General features: G+C 32.3%; 1 protein-coding gene across 3 annotated transcripts; it reads left to right on the forward strand.

Annotated features, from left to right (window-relative positions):
• The first annotated feature begins 1,565 nt into the window (after positions 1–1,565).
• On the forward strand, positions 1,566–10,116 carry LOC130630529 (uncharacterized). 3 transcript variants are annotated; one of them, XM_057444054.1, is made up of 9 exons: positions 1,566–1,836; positions 4,630–4,672; positions 5,452–5,560; positions 6,301–6,389; positions 7,207–7,363; positions 8,287–8,341; positions 8,591–8,657; positions 8,737–8,857; positions 9,478–10,116. In XM_057444054.1, exons 1-9 carry the CDS (start codon positions 1,693–1,695, stop codon positions 9,758–9,760), a joined length of 1,068 nt encoding a protein of 355 aa, XP_057300037.1. In that variant the 5' UTR covers positions 1,566–1,692; the 3' UTR covers positions 9,761–10,116. The 3 variants fall into 3 exon arrangements, with proteins under 3 accessions (XP_057300037.1, XP_057300036.1, XP_057300038.1); XM_057444053.1 differs by having other exon boundaries at positions 1,630–1,836; positions 4,630–4,684; XM_057444055.1 differs by having other exon boundaries at positions 1,630–1,836; positions 4,630–4,684; positions 6,301–6,359.
• Positions 10,117–11,556: the final 1,440 nt, after the last annotated feature.

Genomic DNA, 11,556 nt, shown 5'->3' on the forward strand with positions numbered 1-11,556 from the left:
ATTTTTTAACATGCAAAACTTTTTAAATTTATTCTTTTAAAATGCAACATTTAACAGCGCAAACGGAAAAACCCTACTTTTAGGACTTTTTCCTTCACGATAAGATTTCGAAAAAAATTCAATTTCAATACCGAAGAAAAAAATATATAAAATGTAACTTTTGATGTTCTTGACAGATCTAAACACTAATTCTGAGAACATTTTGTTTTTGCATTGAGTTCTAAAAAAGCTTTTCTATTGCCGTTTTTCGTTCTTGAATTTTAAAAACGCGATGTAAAAAAGCTTTTCTATTGCCGTTCTTCGTTCCTAAATTTTTAAAATGCAGTCTAAAAAAGCGTTTCTATTGCCACTTTTCGTTCTTAAACTTTTAAAATGCGTTCAAAAAAAGCTTTTCTATCGCCGTTCTTCGTTTTTAAGCTTTTAAAACGCGATCTAAAAAAGCATTTCTATCGCTGTTCTTCGTTCTTAAATTTTTAAAATGCAATCTAAGCAAGCTTTTCCATCGCCGCTTTTTATTCTTACATTTTTAATACTTGATCTAAAAAAGCATTTGTAACGCTGCTTTTTGTTCTTAGTTCAAGCTTCTGATCATTAACAATGTTTTTATTTCGTTCGTTTTCATTTCCCGGAGGCAAATTGTAATTTTTGTCGAAACGCTAACTTTTATAAGAAAATTGTTTGCGCGATTTTTTAGGAGTTACGAATATTTTATGTGCGAAATATAACATTTAGCTTTGTGTAAAAAGAAATAAAATTGCACGCACACTTTCGTAAAACACGAGCATCAGAGAAAACATAACATTTTTAAACGAATGGTTTAACATTACTGTTCATGAGTAAAAACAATAGATACTTAAATCTTTGTTAAACTTTATTTTTTCTCGTTGATCTCTTGACAACTACAGCAACTATAAATGCAACAATGGGACACACGCAGTTCACATGAGCTAATTAAATTTCGCGAACAAGACATGAACTCTATTGTTTTCAACATGCAAAAATAGCTCATGTATTTAACAATAGGTTAACGATAACAACAAAAGTTCTGACGCTACCGAAAGCTCATGCAAATGTGAAAACTATTGCATACATGTAAAGTTACATTTGGGCGGTACTCTAAATACAGGTTATTATATTCTATGCCATACAAACCAGCACCAGAAGATTTGAGCAGGAAAAAAGACAAGTTAGATTTGCACTGGTGCAAATTTAAAGAATTTTAAATGTTTTTATATGTATACACAAAAAAACAGCACAGGAAAAAAAATCATAACAAATAAGAATGTATATTTTCCAAGTTGTTAACTCTTGTCTAAAACTATTTATAACAGTGAAACTAATATTTTATTTCTATAAATTATATTTATATATCACAAACACGATGAAGAAAATTATAATCTTAGACAACTACACAAGATGTACAGTTTATTTTTTTACCACATCCTTGCTTATTTTTTTTGGAATGCTTTTTTTACATCCTACAGAATAACGTCACAAAAGTTGGTAATTTACCAAATGGAAAATTGTCATTAACACTGTGACCTTGGTACCAATTTAGCCTTAAATTAAAAAAATCACGTGGTTCATGTTTACACTATGATAAACAATTTGTTATTAATCATTAGTTCTCCTTTAATTTTTTTTTAATTGCTGTTTAGTTAAAATGAAATAAAACAATGCCATAACTGTGATATGTATAAGTTTGAAAACTTTTGTGTCCGAGAATCAATATGGGAAAACATTGAAAGTCTAACTAATTGTGTGGAAGAAAAAAATCAAATTAAAAAGGCTATTGGCGAATCTTTGGTTGATGAGACACTTGATTTACATCAAGAGGTAGGTTTGGCAAGTAAAAATGTTAATTTCATGTTTATAGTGTGTTTAGCTTAAAGCTTGTACTCATTATTGAAAATCAACTTAAAGTATATATTGTGCTGATTGTGAAAATAATATTATTTTATATATTTGACTGAATGTTACCATGAATTTGACTGAATGTTACCATAGTTCCGGGTTAACCAAGCCATGATAATAAAATTGGGAAGATAGTGTGCTGTATCAGCTGTTGGATGTTGCAGAAAATTGTCTGATAGAACCCAGTCATAATTGGGGCTGCATAGCTCAGAAGAAACATTAAATACTTTAGTCTTCCTTATCTAAGCTATAGCCTCTCCTGGCTGTCCTTAATTGCTATTGTTGTGCAGAAACAAAAATAACAACATGCTATATGAAAGTATATTTCTCTTGTTTTTGTTAACTTCACTTAAGTTTGAGGAAAGGGGGATGATTTCAGGTTCGGTATCAGGGAGCCCCAAACCAGATGTGTGTTTCCATCGTGTTTCTGTGGAAAAACTAACTCGTTGGGGTGTCTCTTGTGAAATTGCAACCCTCTTAGCGAATCTTGTAAAAAGCCTACATCTGAGTGACTCTCACAGAAACGCCTAAATCTCAGTGAATCTTGCAAAAACACCTACATCTCAGTGAACCTCACGGAAACGCCTACATCTCATCGACTTGTGGAATCACCATCTTAGCAAATCTCTTAGAAATGTCTCATTTGTTAGAGAAACATACAGTGAAGGCCACTATGTTACAAATTTAAACTTTGTGGGTATGGACTTGTTAGAAGCATATTTTGATTGGCATATATTTTTTGGTTTATTTAAAAACAAAGTGTTCTTTTTTTTTCACTTTTGGATGTGGCCCAGGCTGACATCATCACTTTTCTGGTGAGTAAAATATTAATGTTGGATTTTTTTACTTTTTTAATTCATAGATAATATAAAAACAGGTAAAAAAACCATTAATAAACCCAACTTCTTATAAAATATTGGAGATTTTTCTAAAATTCAGGGGGTAAACGTTTTTGCGTTAGGGATAAGGTATTTGTTATTTGTGAGTAGAGGTAATTCAAAAAGAGAGTAAAAATGCCTGTTTAAATAAGCATTAGTCGTTTGTTTAAACTAATGTTATATGCCCCCTGTTTTAGTGAAGTATATAAAAATAGTCATTATAATCAAGATCTCCACCAGCTTCATTTTTTTTATCATCATTGTTTTGACATTCAAGGCATGCACACATGTTATGAATTATGGGTGCAAAGATTCTAGTTATACTTTCGTCATTCCTTTCAGGATAAGGGTCTGAGAGTTAACAAATATTTTGGCCATGTGGTATATTGCATCTAATCACAACAAGAGAAAATTATCTAGGGACAACAATATTTTAGCATTTTTTGTACTTGTTGAAAGTAGAATACTTATCATGGACAATTTTGTTTGGTAGAAAGAAATATTATGTATTACGTATAAATTATTAATATGGAGCACAAATTATTTTTGTTTAGGGATGCCAAGGCACTAAATCCTACTATTTTTCTAACAACCAGGTGATAACACATATAAGTAACAGTTCTAACAGACAAAAAAATCGCCTGTCAAAATAACCTGAAGGTTACAATGGCTTTACGATCATAATGTTTTTCTTATGGCAGCCAATTTTTCAAAGAAACAAATAATCTATGTAAACATGTAACAGAAGCGAGGGACGAAGGCAACATATAGGTTCTTGAATTTGTTGGTGTTTAGCCATTTTTGCAAGTTGCTTTTTTGTTTTTTTTACTGAATTCTTTCCAAATAAATCCTGACAAGGGTACACACTAAACATAGCACATGGCAATTTAAAAAGAGCAAGTTTTAGTGTGGCTTAGAATTTATCATTTTAATCATCAAGTTGGGAATTCTTGTGTTTGAAATGGAAATGTTGTTTTGACACAAAATTTGTAGTTTATATTTTTATATAAATATCACACTTTATATTTTGTTATTATTCCAAGATTGATTCTGTTTTCTTTCATTTCGCTTTTTCAAAATCATGTTCAACTGGGTCTTGCATTTGTTCTGTACCAGACTTTTTTTGAAATTTTGAACTCAAACATAGTATACGAAGTGCAAGTCCTGGATTGTTGCAAATTGTAAAAGTGATTTTAAAGCATTGGGTTTTCTTCAACAAAATGTGGAAATCCTGATCCTGATCCTTGCCTGATTTTTTCTTCAAAGGTCATTTAACACAGTTTTAGAGCCCTGCTCTGGGTTAAAAAAAGAGTGTAATAGTTTTTTTAAATTCCTTATTTTTTTTATGAGTTTTATCAGGTTTGATTTGCTCAAGAAAGAAAAAAAAAATTTATGGCAGATCAGGGGATCTAGCAGTGGGAAAATGGTGCTATTCCACCACTTTATTTCTCTAAAACAAGATGTCCCAATCGTGAATCCCCTGTTAAATTCATAGCATCTTTAACTGCCATCGGAAACTCCGTCAATAATATTGTGTTATTCTACCATAACAGGACTTACCATCTCAGTGCTTTCTGTAATCATAGAGCATGTTTTAGACTTTTGAGCATGATTCCCATTTATTTAATAAACAGGATTAACACAGTTACATGCTAGTGTTTTTGGGGGTTCTGACTGTCATATTCAGCGACTGTTGCCCAATCAAAACAGGCTTAAATAATAATAATAAAATACTGAATATTGAATATTATCCATTGTTTGGTGTATTGTTTTAGAAGCTAATTTACAAAGATTTTGAAAATTGTATACTTTGCTTCACCCCTGTATTTTGCTTTAGGTGGCAATTTTGTATGAAATATGGAAAGAATATCATGAAGAAGGTAATAATTCAGGTATATATAAATATATATGTGTGTAAATTCATACCACATGTTTTAATTAATTCTTTTTAAGTTTTTAGAACACTTAATTCATAACGAATTTGTTAATAAGTTTTAAGTTTATGTCAGATGTCATCAAAATCTCCCTAAAATCATTTTGTTGGAATTATTAAAACACAAGCTATATCGTTAAATTGTATTTAAAATTATATAGGATGAAATGCATTAAATTGTAAGCTAGTGGAGCAACCTTTTAATCGTGCAGCCTTGATAGACTTTTTGAAAACAGAAAACAAAAGTATACATGACTAGCTATGTTTTGGCTAGAAGTATAGCTTCAAAACTTCGAAATTAATAAATTTGAGATCATATTACTTATTAAATCACTTTAGGGTTTAAAAATGAATCAGGATACTGTAGTAAATTGGATATGAACCATGCTACTATAATTCATTATGAACAAATTACTTTTTAAAATCTGTATGAGGACTACAGTTGTGGGATTCAGCACAATCTTGAAAAAATTAGAAAATTAGTGTTTCCATTCTAACCTGTGCAGTCTCACTCCACACTGAAACAGAATTGGGTCTTAATTGCAAGTGTAAACCAATTTTACACATGCAAAAAATTTATTTTTTGTAGACAGACTGATTGAAGAATAAAAAATTGTGCGCTTAGACACTGTAAAAACCATTTTAGCCATGCGATTTGTGGCACATCTTGCCTTTTTCTGCATTGACAGAAAATGTGACTTTATGCAGTAAATCTTGTTTTTTAAGTGAGTAACAACATGCTACCTGAGCCGCCACTACAAAGAGAAAATCTGGAGAAGCAAATTGGTTTGTTAGTGAAGTTGTTGCAACAAAAGGTTGCAAAGCAAGGTGGAAGGTATAGTATAAACATGATAGCAATTTGGTGTTTTTTCAACCAATAGAAATTGTAGAAATGTTTTGTATGGTCGTTCATGTTTCTAACTGTTGAAAAAGAACATGTCAAGGAGTATCAAATCTTGATGCTGTATCTTTTGATTGATACTACTTTGATCGCGAAATAACAAGATCTAATTTTCTAAATACATAAGTACAGATTTTCTTTGTATAGCTCCTTCTGCCAAGACTATTTAGCCTTCACCTTCTAATAGATTCCCCTAAAGAGGCTTGAAAGCGTTATTTGTCCCCTATCTTTATTTTTTTCTGCATTCTATAAAACTCCTGTCTAAAACATTTCTAAAATTTTTTATCTGTTTTCATGTCTTGTACAATTTTTCGCTTCACTGCGGTATTATTTATATGTGATAGTATTTTTACAACTATTCAGGCCAAGCAAGGCATAATTTCAAAATTTTTAAGTAGGTTTTAAGTAAAACATAGAACGAATATTTATTCTTCGACTTGATTTTTTAAAAACATTACTGACGTCGACAAATTCAATCATTCAAGTTTTATGATTTAAGGCCAAACACAAGAGAAGTTATGGGGGTCGTGCATATTTGACCCCCACCCACCCTTGTCTCCACGCGCACTCTTGGCCTTAATAAAGTGTTTGTGAAATTAATTCTAGCTGTTCCTCGAGCTATGAATTCAAGTTGTTAATATATGGATCACTTAAATAAATACAATATTTCATAGATCTCTTGGTGTTACATTAACAGATGAAGAAAGAGCTTTAGTCAAAAATGTTGCTAAACGTAAGTGTCCAACATCTTGTCAAACATGTGGTATGTTATTTTAATTGAACTCTTCACTTTGCTAATGTGATATTCTTATAAGAAACCAATACTCTTTGATTTAAGAAGATATTGTTGTATTTAATACTAGCCAAAAGAACTCTCCTCATCTGTGTCCGTGACAGGCAAAGTCGATGTGTTTATTTCCCTTTGATGATGTCGTAAAAGTTATGTCTAATATGGTAAATTTTCTGACGTTACGGCGCGACGTCAATATCACTACTTTAACGTCAATATCTTATATTAAATTAATGATGCCATTACAGTGCACTTAAAACTTTGAGGCCAAATAACTTGGAAACGAGGTTGTGACGTCAATGTTTTTTCACCGCGTGGGTAACTAGGGACCACCTAGGACCAATTTGAGTTAGTTTCCCAAACCTGGGTCCCCAAATCCATTTTGGAATGGACGGGTTGATGACGTCATCAAAAATATTTAAACTCCTCTGCAACCGTTTGTCAAAAGTACATGATCATATACGTTTTCTTGATCAGCACTTTAAGCTCTACACATTACAGGCATCGGATCAACTAAATTTCGCAAAATTATTTTTTGTATATGCAATGCTAACGTCAGCAAAAAATCTAAAACAACTTATTTTTTCATTGCTCTCTGCCAAGCGGATTTCTCCATGGGCTTTATCGACTAGTCTTGTATATTACAGAGCTTAAACAAATTATTTTTGTGTAACACGTACATGAAACCGAATGAGGCTATAGCATAAAAGGAAGGCTAAAACATGGAACCATTGCTATGGTTTGGATACGACAACTACAAACGCTAAAACTAGATGTCTAAATTTTTTAGAAAGTTCAAAGCAACAACTTTCGTCAGCTTCCTCCAGTCACACAACACCATCAAGTGGATATGACTCAAGGTGTTCATCTTCATTATCTGTTGATTTGAATGTTTTGCAAGATAGTATAAACATGATGGAAATGGACAAAATTGTGCAACCCCTTCAGTAAGTGCCTTATATTGTTTTTTAGTCTTCAATCGGTAACGATCTACAAGGTAACGATACATGAAAATATAAAACGCTCGATAAGGATACACAAGATAGCGAAATACGAAAATTTGCGACGCTAAAAAAATTATTGTAATCTCTAATCGGTAACGATGTACAGGATACCGGTACACGAATGTTTACGTCGCTCGAAAATGTGTTTAGTCTCTACTCGGTAAGGATACACAAAATAGCGAAACACGAAAATTTACGACGCTAGAAAATTATTTTAATCTCTAATCGATAAGGATGTACAAAATATCGATACACGAATATTTACGACGCTCTCAAATTATTTTAGTCTCTAATTAGTAAGGGTGTACAAGATAGCGATACAGGAATATATACGAAGGTTGCAAATTATTTGAATCTCTAATCATTAACGATGCGCATAATAGCGATACAGGAATATTTACGACACTCGCAAATTTTTTTAGTCTGTAATCGACAAGGATGTACAAGATAGCTAGAATGTGGGTTCTCTTGTTAAGTTGCACTTGCTAAAACTTTACACTTTATTCACAAAAAAGTCTTTAAAGCCTTTATTTAAGACGACAGAATTTGTTTGCCTTTATTGTGTAAAGCTTGATCGAAATATATATACGATAATATGTGTCTTTGACGAACGGTTGATTAAAGGTAAAGGTTTTTTGCTGACGTCGTCAACGGTTGGATAGACCCATCTTGCCACCAACACCAACGTAATGTTTATATAGCTGATGACTTATTTTTTCGAATTTGCGCATTGTTTAGCAGAAAAAACATCTCCTTTGAACAGCTGAAATTTAGCCTGGCTCGGTACCTTAAGCCAATAGGAAGTGTAGAAGTGTTTTTACCAAACCTGTTGACGATGGTTATGATAACCCATCTTTTTTGTGTAGGGAAGATTTTGAAGACGAACGAAAAGGATTGCTTCAAGACATCCAGTACATTCAAGTATGTCTTATTAGTTTGTTAGTTTGTTTGTGAAATATAATAATAGTGAAAATTTTGACAATGACCTTAACAACATCTAGAACGACAACGTATCCGATATTACCGATATTACCGATATCTAGACAACAACAAAATGTAGCGACATCACGATAGCTATATGAAAACGCTGTTTACTTCAACGACAGGAGGATTTTTATAGCAACAACAACTACGAGATATTCAGATTGATAAAAACTTTATTTGCTTTAGGATGCATTGATATATGAGGGTGAGGAAGAAAACAAAAGACGGAAACAACGGTCGCCGACATTGACAGGTACTGTTCTCTCACCAAACTTCTTCTCAAACTTTTTTTCTGCCTGTTTCTTATTTTCTCCTGATAATTTTTTAAATAGAGCTACGTCGATTAAGTAGCAAATTGGAAAAAGAAGTGTTACTAGACGACCCATTTAAATTTTCCGCTGTCTCTTCCGATATCAACCCACCGCATTGTGGTATGTCGTCCATCCAGCGAAGGTAACTATGAGTTCATAATAAGATCGTTTGTTAACGTAATCGTGCAATGATTTAAAAGGATCTCAAGCATTACCCCACATGTAGCCTCACTATCCCAAGACCCAAACTTGTTGCTCGGAGTAAAAAACTTAGCCTCGATCAGCGAAATTAAATACCCGCGAAAATTCTTCAAAAACATTTTCCGCGGATGTAAACAGATTGATTTTAAATTTTTTTCAAACGTTTCTATAGGAGTCTTGTAAATAAAATCTGCATCCTCATTCAGATTTTATTCACAATTTTTGAGATGAATGACGAAGTTGATATCTGCAGAAATGCTTTTGCATGTTTTGATGATGAATTGATTGAATAAACAAATAAAACTTTAAAAGTATTAACTTCCTTATATTAGTTTCCTCATTCTACCTGTTATTCAAAGATTAAAAATAACAAAAAAATAACAAAAAACCTATTTTAAAACTTCATCCGCGAAATTAAATACCCGCGAAATATACCATTTTAGCCATTCGCGAAATTAAATACCCGCGAATTTTTGTATGTTTTGTTTCATTGCTTTTCTTTTTTTTCTTTTCTTTTCGTTGTCCTGAAAGCGTCATTATTTTGATTCTTGTTCTATTTAGTCCTTCTACCGAAATACATTCGAAGATGTCACCATCACCGCCAAGTACTGCATGCACGTCATCCTTCCGTCGTAATCACGTCTTGTCGCCGTTAAACTCACCCGGAAAGTTAGTAGCAGCTAAAACATTTTCGTTACCTTTAAAGGGAGAACGCGAGGTACGGAAAGACGACAATGGTAATATTCATCAACTGTTACCTTCGCCTCCAACGGGTGAAAAAAGTAACTTTAAACCAAATGTGACAAAGCTACAAAATCACGTTCATAATGAGATTGCAAGCTAACATGGTTCGCTTAGAGTTTTAGTACAGTTTCCTGTTTTTTATCTATATTATCATAAAGCTTGCCCCAAGATTACTCCACCCAAATATAGGTTATGTAAAACATAATATAAACAAATAAGTTGGTATGTTAAAAGTTTAATATAATATTTATTGGAAGTTTTTCTGGCGTTTTATGCATGTCCTCTTAAATTTTGTCTAAAGACATATTGAATTGCCTTATCTTTAAAGGGTTGTAAAAAATTCTTATCGGTGCCAGGTTTTTTTGAAAGCTGAGAAGTTTATTTAATTTTTGTATATATTGTCGATAGGTATCTATTATTTGATGTTATAAATGTTAATATATTTTTAAAAGGAAATTCTGTCATTTCTAGTGCATGTAGCCTACCTCGTCCCCAGGTCTTGTTAGGCTTTTTATATTTAGACGGTGTGCGCCATCCGCCAACATATAAACTTACAAGTCTAGGGGCCGAGGTTGACATGTAGTGTGATGGTAGCCTTATCTTTTAAGGGTTGTAGAAATTTCCTAATGTAAGACCTAAAAATACCCTGGCGACAAGGTTTTTCTTTCACAGAAAAAATATTTTTCATTCCAACTTAATTCCAACAAGAAGCCCTGGGGGCTCTAAGAATTTCCGCGCGCTACCAAAATATTTGATGAAAACCTGCTAATTCGTTGTGTTATTGTGCCAAACATTCGAAGGGGTTTGGTGCATGAACCTCTGAAGATAAAGCCCATCAGTGACATTATATCTTACAACAAACGCAAACAAAACGAAACGTGTCATAATAAACTCACATTTTAAAAGAAATTGCTAGCAAAAAATACAGCCTATCATTCATGGTTGAAAGTCTTGCAATTGAAACGTTTATAGTCTTAAACGGCATTAGTTGACAAAAAATCAAAATTTTGATGTGACCATCATTTTCAGCATAATTTTTTTATTAACTGTGTCAATTTTTGTCGAAAATAAAGCAGTTTCAATTTCTGGATAAATTTTGGCCTGAAATGACATTTAGGTGGCAAAAACCAAACTTTTGTACCATCATCATTTTCAGCATACTTTATTTGTTAACTGTGCCAGATTTAGCCGATAATGAAGTGGTTTTAATTTTTGGACCAATTTTGGCCTAAAATGGCATTTAGGTGACAAAAATCAAAATTTTGATGTCACCATTATGTTCAGCATACTTTTTTTGTTAACTTTGCCAAATTTTGTTGAAAATGAAGGAGTTTTAATTTTTGGACCAATTTTGGCCTAAAATGACATTTAGATAAGAAGAAATCAAAATTTTGATGTCACCATCATGTTCAGCATACTTTTTTTGTTAATTGTGCCAAAATTTGTCAAAAATAAAGTAGTTTTAATTTTTGGACCAATTTTGGCCTAAAATGACATTTAGGTAACAAGAAATCAAAATTTTGATGTCACCATCATGTTCAGCATACTTTATTTGTTTACTGTGCCAAATTTTGTTAAAAATAAAGTAGTTTTAATTTTTGGACCAATTTTGGCCTGAAATGACATTTAGGTAAGAAGAAATCAAAATTTTGATGTCACTATCATGTTCAGCATACTTTATTTGTTAACTGTTCCAAATTTTGTTGAAAATAAAGTAGTTCTAATTTTTGGACCAATTTTGGCCTAAAATGACATTTAGGTGACAAAAATCCCAATTATTATGTCACCATTATGTTCAACATACTATTTTTGTTAACTGTGCCAAATTTTGTCGAAAACAAATACCAATTTTGGCCTGAAGCGTCAATACTAGACTTCCCAGTAGTTAAGGAGCTT

The sequence above is a fragment of the Hydractinia symbiolongicarpus genome, chromosome 2 (assembly GCF_029227915.1).
Source record: "Hydractinia symbiolongicarpus strain clone_291-10 chromosome 2, HSymV2.1, whole genome shotgun sequence".
Classification (NCBI taxonomy): Eukaryota; Metazoa; Cnidaria; class Hydrozoa; order Anthoathecata; family Hydractiniidae; genus Hydractinia; species Hydractinia symbiolongicarpus.

Coding starts and splice junctions, on each gene's coding strand:
- LOC130630529 (XM_057444053.1), top strand. CDS start 1,693: ATGTATAAGTTTGAAAACTTTTGTGTCCGAGAATCAATATGGGAAAAC. Junction 4,685..5,451: donor TGAAGAAGGTAATAATTCAG/GTATATATAAAT, acceptor TTGTTTTTTAAG/TGAGTAACAACATGCTACCT. Junction 5,561..6,300: donor GTTGCAAAGCAAGGTGGAAG/GTATAGTATAAA, acceptor AATATTTCATAG/ATCTCTTGGTGTTACATTAA.